We start from the raw sequence: 13,476 nt of genomic DNA on the forward strand, positions 1-13,476 counted from the left end.
CTAGTTGTAAAAAATTGTATTTAAAAAATCATGATTTTAGTTCAACCATTACTTAAAAAAGTAGATATATTTCGTAAAATCTGAGATTTTTCATTTTGTAGGAAAGCAGTAAAGGAAAAATATTCAAAAATGCGCCGATTAATCACAAAAAATATTGAAGGAGTTAAGCATTAGCAAATAGCATTGCTTTGATGGCTTGCTCGGCTTCTGTCAAGGATGCTAACTGCTAAAGCTAGCATTGTGAACGCGACCACTGGCCGCAAATGCTACTTTCATTAAAACGTCGATACGAATTTAAACGTTTTATATCAAATACTGTTTTAAGTGTAGATACATTCTAATTCGTCCAAAAACTTCTGGAGAAGAAATATTGCTAAAATCAATATCTTGATTCGGTTTGAAACGTGATCCAATGTTCTTGATATCGCCCACTTCTAATTTACAATACATCCTTGATCCATATTCAAAAGCTGATATTGGAAATGACAAAAACAGACAAAAAATCTATCCGTGAGAAGTTTTTGTACAAATAACGATAAAAAAAAATCAAAACAGTGGACAATAAACAAACAGAAAACGGCCTCTAACCCAGGGGTCTCCAACATGGTGCCCGCGGGCACCAGAATGCCCCTAAAGGACAGTTTAGGTGCCCGCGAACAAGATAGCTCACCAGTGCTGGGTCATTGTGATTCCCTAGTAAAATGATTTTAGTTATTTGTCGACTGAGTCTATTCAACCCTTTTTTAAATACTTAACCCGGTAATAACATGGTAACAACATAGTAATAACATGAGTTGTTTTCGATATTCAAGAAAATCAATTCTATTCAAATATTGATAACTATTTTAAGCATGTAAGGGAGTAGAATGAGAATCTATTTGTGTATTAAACAGATTTATTTATTTATCGTTTTATTGATTTTACAGGAAATACAGCAGATTCAATTTCAATTTATGGGTTTTATTAAGCGAATGAGCATTTTTTTTAGCTAGAATTCTGTCTACCTTTTTAGCTTTGTAGCTTGTTATCATCCTACCCATTTAGCTAGCTTTTTACATTTTTTGCATGCTATCTAGCTATCGTTTTAGCTTTTTGGTAGCTATCATGCTAACCTTTTGAGCTAGCTATCTAGCTTTGTTTTTAGCTTTCTGTCCTGCTATTTAAATGGCTTTATACTCTTTTAGCTAGCTAGTTTTACTTGTCTATGTTTCTACGTAGCTAACTATTCACTTTTAGCCTTCAAGCTAAGTTGCTATTTTAGAAATTCCTATCAAACCGGGTACCCGTTGCGCCAATGAGTAAGAAAAATAGCTCTCAGCTTGAAAAACGTTGGAGACCCCTGCTCTAACCTGAGCCGTTTTTTCCAAGTCTCGACTTGTTTTGGAAATTTGCGATGGGGCAGACGTGCTGCTACCCGCTGGAGAATGCGACCTGGAAAATAACAAAAAACTCTCGATTCTTTTCCCGTCTGTGACTCGATTTATCGGGAACGTGACCGCTTCCCGCGTTTATTTTGAGGGTCTTGGCTGAGCTACCGTGGTAACCATCTCTACCACTTGAACCAAGTTTTACCGAAAAGAAAGACTGGTCCCGAATCTAGTCTTTCTCCCCCTCTCTCTCTCTTTTTTGGTGTCTCTCGTTCGCTTTTTTGGGGGATAGCGACTTAGCTGGACTTGCTGTTGATGAGGGCCGGGGCGATCATCATGGCGCTGGATTTGAGGGGGTAGTAGCGCCCCCTCCAGGTCTTCCAGAAGATCCCTTGTTTCCTCTGGTGCCGCTGTTTGGGGGGAGGACTATGGAAAAATCGCCCGTTCAGATTGGATTGGCCGCAGTTGCTGAACCACCAGCCGCCTAGAGTCAGAAAAATCATAATTAAGAATTAATGTTGAATATTATCAGGAATTGTACAAAGTTTTTCACCCTCAACACCAATGTACCAATGCAATCGCGCACTGCCCGCACATTCTCGGCGCACAAAATCGAGCCAGCGTACAAAAATCAGGGCTCGAAATTGCTAATTAAGACGCGAATTAAGTCAAAGTTACAGTGCATGAAGGTAAAAATACACGGGTTCCCCTGACGTTGTGTCCTAAATGCGGTATTTTGAAGTCGAGTCGAAGTCGAACGAAGTTGAGTAAAGTCAGTTTTTCGAGAACCGGCTTCTTCGGCTCGGCTCACTAAAATGAACTGGCTCTTTCGGGTCCCAAACGGCTCTTCAGGTTGCTTTTGCTTCTTTAATCCCAACACGACCAAATATTATGTAAAATTGTTCACAAAATGACTTAAAGGAAGGGGGGAAACAGAACAAAAAGGAAAAAAATACCAAAATGGAAAAGTAGTGAAAAGCTGAGAAAAAAAGAAGGAAAAATTCAGAAAAAAGCCAGAAAAAGAAAATAAAGAAAAAAAGGAAAACAAGTAAATAGAGAACAAAAAGAAAAAAGTAACAGCAAGGAAAAAATAAACACAATGAGATTTTTTTTCAAGGAATTAAAAAAAAAATAGAAAAAAAACAGGGAAAAAGAAGAAAAAGTTTGTGTTGCATTCAAACAAATTCCAATTATACCAAGTCAATCTTGTTGCCAACATTGTACTTCCACTAAAAAACGTGATTAAATACAGTTGTGTATCGTGCAACCGACTAAATAAGCCCCCAAAAATGTTAGTATTGTGCGACAACTTACTTTAACTGGATTACTTTCAATTACTTTTGGATTACTCCAATACCAAATATGCTAATAAAAGATGAAAGAAACTAAATACGAATAAAATGACTAAATTTTGTGCAGGCTTGGGGAGTAACGGAATACATGGAATGGCAAAAATGATGTTGGCAAGCTGTTTGGATTTATTTTCATTTAGTTTCTTTCGCATTTTATGTTCGTTTTGCCGGAGATCAAAGGGATCAAAGCCAGGAGAGAAAGCTCACCACGTGTTGTGAGTCATCATTTTATTCATATCTAGTTTCTCATCTCATCTCATCTCATTAGCTACACCGCTTATCCTCAGTAGGGTCGCGGGGGTGCTGGAGCCTATCCCAGCCATCATCGGGCAGTGGGCAGGGGACACCCTGAACTGGTTGCCAGCCAATCGCAGGGCACACGGGGACAGACAACTCACTCGCTCATTTACACCTAGGGACAATTTGGACCGACCAATCCACCTGAAATGCATGTTTTTTGGAATGTGGGAGGAAACCGGAGTGCCCGGAGGAAACCCACACAAGCACGGGGAGAACATACAAACTCCGCACAGGAAGTCTGGAGCTGGATTTGAACCCACGCAGGAGGTTCCCAAGACATGAACTGTGCCGCACAAGCGCTAACCACTGCGCTGCCGTGCTGCCTGTTTAGTATCTTTTGTCTTTTATTAGCATATTTGGTATTGGAGTAATCCAAAAGTCATTGAAAGTAATCAAGTTAAAGTAACCCTGCCCACAATACATAGCAACTTGGGATGTTTACTTTGAATCATGGGAAATTTTAACTTACATGAGAAGTGGCTGTCTATTTTCGCCATAGCTAAAAGCGGTGCCAGGTATTGTGTGCGAGAAAAATTTGTTTTTTGGGGGTCAATTGTGGTTTTTTACCGTCAACTAGGTCTTAAATTTCAAAAAGTATTGGAAAAGTTTTAAAAAGTCTTGAATTGAACATGCCCCGAGCGTTAGAACCCGGTAGCCGGTGAGCTAAGAGCGTTTCTCACCTGAGAGTTGTTTAGCGCAGTTAGCATCTTTTTTGCCGTCGTTGTCGTCGTCTCGGGTAGAAAACGGCAACCCAGCAACGGCGTCCGAGCCCAAAGCGCTTTCTAGAGGACTGAAGACTTCCACTTCCCGGACCCGGATCGCGTATTTGGTCTCAGGTCCCCCCAGGTGGAAAGGGAGGCGGACGGATGCTACGTCGTCCCCCCAGTCGGCCATCTTGATCTGGAGGACGTAGTCGCCCGTCTTGGCGATGGAGTGGATCTTTTCTAGTCCCAACCAGAACTCACCTGGAGAAAAATGGGAAATTAGTGTGGTCCAATTGGAAATGAAGGAATAGAATAGAATAGAATAGAATATGCCTTCATTGTCATTGTTACAACATGGGATATGCTGTGACAACGAAATTGGACGACTCCAGTTCCACATTTACAGTGAGGATAAGGAAACAAAGAGATTAAGGAACAAAGAACGAACTGACTTTGTTGTAAGTAGGCTTTGTTTTCCTCCGGGGGGGGGGGGGGGGGTGTTGACGAGGGGGGTGACGGTCAAACAGAGTTGCTGGATACAACCGGAATGTTTGATGTTTGATCTTACTTTACACATAGTCCAGTGTTTTTTCCGAATTGCTCAGTCCACAATTGAATGGATTTGGGAGTACAGTCCATAAACATGCCCGATTAAAGTCGCCGTCGACGATAAAGCTCCGTTGGGGTGTGCAAGCTGCTGTTTATTGATAGCAGCGGGCAGGAGATTTAGCGCTATGCTAACGTTAGCATCCGGTGAAACGGTCAGCGGTGGAAAGTAAACAGCAAACACAAAGACCACAGTTAACTCTCCCGGTACATACATATCTACAACATGGTGCTCGCGAGCACCGGGTAGCTCTCTAAGACCAGCTGAGTAGCTCGCAGACTGGTTCTGAAAATAGCTTTTTGCAAGAAATCAAAGTTTCTTGAAATGATTCTCAAAGTCATTGATTTTTTTAATACAAATAATTCCCTTTTCTGTCTTTACCAATAATATAAAGTTAGTTATTTTTAATTTATTTTGTACTGTTCTGTTTAAATGTATTCATAATTAGCTTTTTAGCACAAGATTGCTAGTTTTCTAAAATATTAACGTATACATGTTTTTTTCGTTGATTTTTTCGATGTAGTTCGTTTATTACCAATCATCTTCTTTGTTCCTTTATCGCTTTGTTTTCCTTATATCCTCACTGTAAAATGTGGAACTGGAGCGCCACGTCCAATTTCGTTGTCACAATATATCCCATGTTGTAACAATGACAATAAAGGTATATTCTATTCTATTTAAAACAGAGGTCCCCAATGCGGGGCTCGCGAGCACCATGTAGCTCCTAAGAACAGGTCAGTAGCCCGCGGTTCTTAAATAGCTGTTAGCAGGAAATTATCAAATTTTATTGAATTACTATGGAAATCAATATACACATTTTTTTTTACTACAAATAAAACATCATGTTTTGTCTGTCTTTGCCAATAATTTAGTAAACTTTTGTTTCATTTTGGTTTGGTTTAAAGCACAGGTGTCAAACAGGCGGCCCGCGGGCCAGATCAGGCCCGCTAAGGGATTGAATCCGGCCCGCGAGACAACACTCAGAGAAGCCCAAGAGTAAAACAAGCTGCAGGTTGAAATATGTCAACTTGATGTCGCCAAAGTCAGGTGCCTCTCACAAAGACGCTGCACTTGCATTTATTTTTCTCTCTCTCTCTCTCTCTCTCTCTCTCTCTCTCTCTCTCTCTCTCTCTCTCTCTCTCTCTCTCTCTCTTTTCCACCCCTTTTCTCCCTCTCTCTGTCTCCATCTCTTTCACTCTCTGTGTGTCTCTTTTTCTCTTCCTTTGTTGCTTTTGTCTCTTTCTCTCTCTGTGTTTTTTAACTTATTTTGCTCTAACATCATTTTTCCTTTTCTCTTTCTCTCTTCCTACCCTTTGTGCTTTCTTTTCTCTTTTCTCTCCTTCCGTCTTTCTATTTCTCTTTGGATTTCTTTCTTCCTTTCCCTTTCTTTTTCCCCTCTCTTACGACTTTTTATCTCTTTTGTATCTCACGCTCTCTCCCTCTCTCTCTTTTTCTTTTATTGTCCCGCCTTCTTTCCTTTTCCCTCCCTCTTTCTCTTATTTCTTTTTCTCTTTTTTTCTTTCTCTTTAATCTACTAGTCCGGCTCCCGACAGAATGTTTGTTCTATCATGTGGCCCCCGGGTTAAAAGGAGTTTGACACCCCTGGTTTAAAGTCATTCGTAATTCGCTTTTGACGCCGGTTCGATGGATTTTTTTTAAAAAACATTTTGAAAAAAATATGTTTGATGGTAGAGCGCTCGTCTAGGGATCAAGGGATCCCAGTTCAAATCCCGGCTCGTCCGTGTTACACGTCGAAGTGTCCTTGGGTAAGACACTGAACCCCTAATACCCCCAATAAGCAGGTTAGCGCCTTACATGGTTGCAAGGCCGCTATTGGGAAATGTGGAGCACATTGTAAAGCGCTAAAGTGTCATGATTACTGATGTGATTCATCTGTGCCCGCTCATTTGGCACCAACCACCGCGGGTTCTGATTGGCTCCCTGTCACTAATTGAACCCTGTGGTTAACACATTTGCCCAACACGTGAAAGGTCCCAGTTCGAGACTGTATGAAAACATGTTGGCCTGGAGAGGGATGGGCACTACCAGTCTGTACTTGCCCAAGACACACCACAGGAATTGGTGCCCCTACCACCCTTGTGGATCCAATTAACCAACTACCGTAAATTCCGGACTATAAGCCGCTACTTTTTTCCCAAACGTTCAACCCTGCGGCTTATACAGTGAAGCGGCCAATTTATAAAGGTCAAATTTAGACCGGTGGAATTGTGCGCCGAAGAAGACTGCAACTTCTTAGTTTATGTTCGAATCGTCCGTATGACAGAGGACAAAGGTTCGTTCCGAGTATGAGGAAGACGCCCTTGATGGCGACAGTTATGAGGAGAAAGACGAGGACGGTTTACCGTGAATTTCGCAATTGCGGTACGGATTTTTTTAACAGCTACGCTTTGTGCGTTGCGAGCGTGTTAGGAGTATAGGAGTATTATTATTAAAGCTTTGAAAACTCTCTCTGGGTGTACCGTCTTTCTTTGTAAATATGTGTAACCATGTATAATATGTATTTGCAACTGTATATTTTTGTAATGTATTTATTTTAGAGACTTAATGTGATATGTTTTCTACGAGCGAATCAAAAAGGAGGGGCGGAGCAAACGCGGGCTGACGGGAAGTGGGGTAAAGCTGAGTTAAATCTCTTTGTTGTCGCAGCGGAGAATAGTGGATATATATTTTTCCCACCCTTAACTTTGGAAATATACATTTTTTTCGTTGGATTACTTTCAACGGGACCTGGACTTTAAAGGTTTGCATTAAATTCTAACTACCGGTATCATTTTCCGTTCATGTCGCCGATTGTGGAGGATGGATTGTGTACTATATTTACAGTTACTATCGCGGCACCTAAAGTCAGGTTTGGGATAAATTTGCGAATGTGTTACATGTTTAAATGTTGGCGCATGCGGCTTATATACAGGTGCGGCTTGTGTAAAGACAAAACCAATAATGTCCGCAAAATGTAGTGCATGCGGTTTATAGTCAGGTGCGCTCTATAGTCCGGATTTTACAGTATATAAAACTGCTAGCCCTTGGTGCTAATCGGTAACAAAGGTTGGCAACTGATCTACTCCAAGGTCATTGTGATTTACCATCAAGACTGCCGAAGCCTTTTTCGTAGGCGGACCAGAGCTGGTCGAAATCCACGGAACCGTCCTGTCGTTTCTGGATAACGGTCCAGCCGCCGTCTGCGAAGCAAAAATCGGGTCATTCACAAATTTTGATTCGACATTAGACCTTCATTTTTATTTATTTTGTGTTTGCTTTCCGGCCACATACCTGGAGTCATCTCGCAGAAGACCCGGAAGGGTTCTGTACGGTCGGGTTGGATGGTGTAGACCCTGCTGGTGGTCTCACCTCGGAGGAACAGCTCGTGACAATCGGATGCTATCGCTAGAGAAAGAAGTAAAAAAAAAATTTAGTGTTGTTTTTTTTCTGTGTACAGTTATTTTGACTTTGTGCTTAGTAGCCTAGATGGTAGGGTGCCCGCTTTGAGACTGGGAGGTCGCTGGTTCGCGCCTCGGCCGAGTCATACCTAAGACTTATAACATTGGTAAAATGGCGGCGCCCTCTGTTGGCTGCGGCTGCATCGGCTCGCTACAACGGGTCAGGTGTATCGACATTTCGTTCTTACAAAGAATGACAATACAAAGGAAATTATTATTATTATTATTATTAATACAATTAAAAAAAATTGAGGTTTTAAAAATGGTGGCAGGGTCACAGAATCGGAGCGACTACAGTTTGAGGTTCCAAATTTAAATAATCGTGAGACACGGCGTAAAATTTAAAACATTTAATATGTCAACATTCAATTCATGCAAAAAAATAATGTTTTTATTTTGTTTTTTTATTTAAAAAAAAACAAAATTCCTATGGTAAAGATATAATTTTTTTACCTTTTTAAAAAAACTAAAAAATGACAACAAAAGTAAAAAATAAGATCAATAATCTTTGAAACAAAATGGAATGTACTGTATTTGATTAATTAGGGGGAGTGTAATAATTATAAAAATTGTTTTTGTGATTATTATCAGATTCATAAATTAAATTAACTAATAGATTAATCTTTTTATTATTTTACCAAATAATTAACTACAATAAGTGTCTTGAATTGCTAATGCTAACGCTGATAATTACACAAGAGTTACTAACTGGTGAATTGTGTAACAGGGCCAGGCATTAAATCAACTAAATAGATTAACTTCATCAATTAATTAACTCGTACATTTGATTTGATTGGCCAAATTGTGAGATTGAGGGTACGAATTTGAGAGTTGGTGCTGATAATTCTTCTTCTATTCATTCATAATTAAACAATGGTTAATTAATGGTTAATTGTGTAATATGCATTATATATTGATTAATAAGATTCACCAACGGATTAATTAATCATTTAATTTGGTAAGTAATTCATTAACCAATCTGATTGAGTTGATTAACTAACTTTTAAAATCCAGGGTATGAATTTAAGAATTAACTTGAATTACTTAAAGCTGATGCTAATGATTAAACAATAGTTACTAACTGGTGAATTGTGTAACAGGGCTTGGTATTAAATCAACTAAATAGATTAACTTAATCAATTAATTAATTAACTCATACTTTTGATTTGATTGGCCAAATTGTGAAATCCAGGGTATGAATTTAAGAATTAACTTGGATTACTTAAAGCTGATGCTATTAATTAAACAATAGTTACTAACTGGTGAATTATGTAACAGGGCTCGGTATTAAATCAACTAAATAGATTAACTTAATCAATTAATTAATTAACTCATACTTTTGATTTGATTGGCCAAATTGTGAGATCGAGGGTACGGATTTAAGAATTAACTTGAATTACTTAAAGCTGATGCTAATAATTAAACAATAGTTACTAACTGGTGAATTGTGTAACAGGGCTCGGTATTAAATCAACTAAATAGATTAACTTCATCAATTAATTAACTCATACATTTGATTTGATTGGCCAAATTGTGAGCTTGAGGGTACGGATATGAGAGTTTTATTTAAACTACGACAAAGCTGGTGCTGATCATTGAACAATGGTTAATTCATTGTGTAATATGCATTATATGTTGATTAATTAGAATGGATTAATTAATCATTTACTTTGGTAAGTAATTAATCAACCAATCTGATTGAGTTGATTAACTTTTAAAATCCAGGGTATGAATTTAAGAATTAACTTGAATTACTTAAAGCTGATGCTGATAATGAAACAATAGTTACTAACTGGTGAATTGTGTAACCAGACTAAGCATTAACTTCATCAATTAATTAACTCATACATTTGATTTGATTGGCCAAATTGTGAGATTGAGGGTACGAATTTGAGAGTTTAAACTGCTACAAAGCTAGTGCTGACAATTAAACAATAGCTAATTAATTGTGTAACATGCATTATATGTTGATTAATTAGATTTACTAACGGATCAATTAATCATTTACTTCGGTAAGTCATTAATTAACCAACCTAATTGAGTTGATTTACTTTTAAAATCCAGGGTATGAAATTAAGAATTAACTTGGATTACTTAAAGCTGATGCTAATAATGAAACAATAGTTACTAACTGGTGAATTGTGTAACCAGACTAAGCATTAAATCAACTAAATAGATTAATGAACAGATTAATTAATCAGTTAATGACTTGATCAATTAATTAACTCATACATTTGATTTCATTAGCCAAATTGTTGTCATGGAACAGAACAAGGACTCGGATCCAATAGCGTCAGTTAAAGGCTTTATTGTGACAAGATTCGGTGGAGCAGGCTTGGGACGTCGAGCCTTGGCAGTGGAAAGCCTCTTGGGACGATATGGCAACTCCGTGGTGAAAACGCGTGGCGAAACGTAGCAGGTAAGTCGGTGGCCGGGGCGGAAGAGTAGATCGTAAACTTTTAACAGACAAGGGTCAGGCAACGAGAATCAGACTTGGAATATACATGGGCTTGTGGTACCTTGAATGTTGGAGGTTCACTCAGGAAATGAGGAGACACTCGAACGTCCATCTCTGGACGCTGACAGCTTATGTAGTAGACTTCCACCAATCAAGAGATCGCGTTCCAGCACACCAGCTGATTACCTCAGGTGACTCCGGTTAGGTAATCACGACAGAACCCCCCCCTCAAGGGACGGCTCCAGAAGTCCCCCAGGGAAAAATAAAAATAAATCCAAACACGTCACATGGCAACACCGGTAATCCAAGGGAAAAAAAATCACAGGCCAGTTACAAATAATTCCCCAAAACCCAAAATACATCACCAATAATCCAAAAATCGAGGGCCCAGAGGTCGTCCGATGAACCCTCAGAATTCTTCCGAGTGGATAGAGGCCCCTTCGTCCGCATCTGAAGGGGTGGTAGCGGGTGGGTCTGCCGGTGGAAGAGCAGCAGCGTCGGACCTCCGACGACGACCACGGCGTGGTGCTGGTTGGTCAGGATGCAGTTGATGGAATTCTGCCACAAGAGATCGGTCCAGGATCTGCCTGCTGGGAATCCATGATCTCTCCTCCGGACCATATCCCTCCCAATCGACCAAGTACTGGAAGCCCCGACCCCTGCGTCGGGAGCGGAGCAGGCGGCGCACTGTATAGATAGGCTCCCCGTCCAAGGAGCGTGGAGCTGGGGGAGGAGGTGGAATGGGTGCCAACGGACTCTGGCTGACGGGCTTGATTCGGGAAACATGAAACGTGGGGTGCACTCTCATAGATCTTGGTAGACGGAGACGGACTGCTGAGGAGTTGATAATTTTTACTATAGGAAACGGGCCAAGATACCGAGGAGCCAGTTTCCTCGACTCAACCTTCAGTGGAAGATCAGCTGATGCTAGCCACACCTTCTGGCCCACCTGGTACTTCGGAGCAGGACTCCTCCGTCGATTAGCTCCAACGGCATGAGTCTTGCTAGCCCGAAGGAGTGTGGCCCGAGCACGAGCCCAAGTTCGCCGACAGCGACGTGCATTCGCCGTAGCTGACGGGCAGTTTACTTCCTCTTCTTGACTAGGGAACATAGGGGGTTGGTACCCATACACACACTGGAAGGGGGACATTCCAGTGGATGAGCTAACCAAGGAATTGTGAGCATATTCCACCCATGCCAATTGCCGAGCCCAGGACAACGGTTCGCTAGAGACCATGCAGCGAAGTGCCGTTTCCAAATCTTGGTTCACTCGTTCAGACTGCCCATTGGATTGAGGGTGGAACCCTGATGAGAGGCTGACAGAGGCACCCAACAGACGACAAAACTCCTTCCAAAACGCGGATGAGAACTGGGGACCACGGTCAGAAACAATGTCCAGAGGGATGCCATGGAGGCGGAACACATGCTGCTGGACTATCATTGCAGTTTCCTTGGCGGAGGGGAGCTTCGGTAGTGCCACGAAATGGACCATCTTACTGAATCGGTCCACGATAGTTAGTACAGTCGTCATCCCCTCGGATACTGGCAACCCCGTCACAAAGTCCAAGGAGATGTGGGACCATGGGCGGCGGGGAACCGGAAGTGGATGTAACAGACCGGCCGGACGTTGGTGGGATGTTTTGTTCTGGGCGCACACTTGACAGGCGGAGACGTATTCCCTAACGTCCTTGGCCATGGTAGGCCACCAGAAGCGTCGGGACAAGAAACTGTGAGTCCGAGCCGACCCCGGATGGCAAGAAAAGTGAGAATTGTGCCCCCATTGGAGGACCTCGGACCGTAAGGGTTCGGAGACGAATAGTCGACCCTCGGGACAGGAGCTGGGACCCGCCTGATCGGGTATCGCCTCTCTGACTCGGGACTCGATATCCCAGGAGACTGCTGCCACCATACAGGAAGCTGGAAGGACCGTTGCGGGACCCTGAGGTGTGTCATTGGAACTCTGGAATTGTCGGGACAGCGCGTCGGGTTTCACATTCCGAGATCCGGGTCTGTAGGACAGAGTGAAGTTAAAGCGGGTGAAAAACAGGGCCCAACGTGACTGGCGAGGATTGAGCCGCTTGGCCGATCTAATATATTCTAAGTTCTTGTGGTCAGTCCAAACTATGAACGGCACCGTTACCCCCTCCAACCAATGCCGCCATTCCTCCAGGGCTAGCTTGACGGCCAACAACTCACGATCCCCCACGTCGTAGTTGCGTTCGGCCGGGGACAACCGCCGGGAAAAGAAGGCGCACGGGTGCATTTTCTGGTCCTTGTCCGACCGCTGGGACAGGACAGCACCCACTCCCACATCTGAGGCGTCCACCTCCACTACCAGTTGGCGTGCAGGGTCCGGTACCTGGAGAATGGGGGCCGTAGAGAAATGGGTTTTTAGACGGTTGAAAGCTGCATTAGCCTCGGAAGACCACCGAAATGGCTCTCTAGGACTGGTAAGAAGCGTGAGGGGAGCTGCCACCGAACTGTAGTTCCTGATGAACCTCCGGTAGAAATTGGCAAAACCAAGGAATTGTTGGAGTTTTTTCCGAGACTCAGGGACAGGCCAAGAGGTGACTGCTGATACCTTGGCAGGATCCATCTGAAGGGTCCCCTCCGCCACGATGTAGCCCAGGAACGAGACTGTCTTGGCGTGAAACTCGCACTTCTCTGCCTTAACAAATAAAGAGTTCTCTAGGAGACGACGGAGAACCAGCTGGACATGTTTTCGGTGTTCATCGAGGGACTTTGAGAAAATCAAGATATCGTCCAGATACACAAAAACAAAACGATTAAGCACATCTCGTAAAATGTCATTTACCAAAGATTGGAAAACAGCTGGAGCATTGGTTAATCCGAACGGCATTACCAGATACTCGTAGTGACCGTTGGGTGTGTTGAATGCCGTCTTCCATTCATCACCCTCCCGGATTCGGACTAAGTGGTAGGCGTTGCGCAGATCAAGTTTAGTGAAGACCGTGGCCCCCTGTAGAAGCTCAAATGCAGAGGCAAGCAGAGGCAAGGGATAGCGATTTTTAACCGTGATTTCATTAAGGCCCCGATAATCTATACAGGGCCGGAGTGACCCGTCCTTCTTTCCCACAAAGAAGAACCCCGCCCCAGCAGGAGAAGAGGAGGGTCGAATGATACCAGCCGCCAAGGCATCGGAAATGTACTCCTCCATGGCCTTCCTCTCGGGAATGGACAAGGAGTAGAGGCGGCCCCGAGGAGGAGCA

General features: G+C 42.5%; 1 protein-coding gene across 1 annotated transcript in view; it reads right to left on the reverse strand.

The window, feature by feature from the left end:
• Positions 1 to 1,001: 1,001 nt before the first annotated feature.
• angptl4 (angiopoietin like 4) overlaps positions 1,002 to 13,476 on the reverse strand; it is a 29,215-nt gene continuing 16,740 nt past the window's right edge. Inside the window, exons 4-7 of the mRNA XM_088348766.1 lie at positions 7,622 to 7,735; positions 7,435 to 7,530; positions 3,700 to 3,984; positions 1,002 to 1,851 (exon numbers count right to left, since the gene is read on the reverse strand). Of these exons, the coding sequence (XP_088204892.1) occupies positions 1,664 to 1,851; positions 3,700 to 3,984; positions 7,435 to 7,530; positions 7,622 to 7,735 (683 nt within the window). The 3' untranslated portion in view covers positions 1,002 to 1,663. The remainder of the gene's footprint in view (positions 1,852 to 3,699; positions 3,985 to 7,434; positions 7,531 to 7,621; positions 7,736 to 13,476) is intronic.

Source organism: Urocampus carinirostris, chromosome 1 (genome assembly GCF_059441175.1).
Source record: "Urocampus carinirostris isolate Australia breed hairy pipefish chromosome 1, RoL_Ucar_1.0, whole genome shotgun sequence".
Lineage (NCBI taxonomy): Eukaryota > Metazoa > Chordata > Actinopteri > Syngnathiformes > Syngnathidae > Urocampus > Urocampus carinirostris.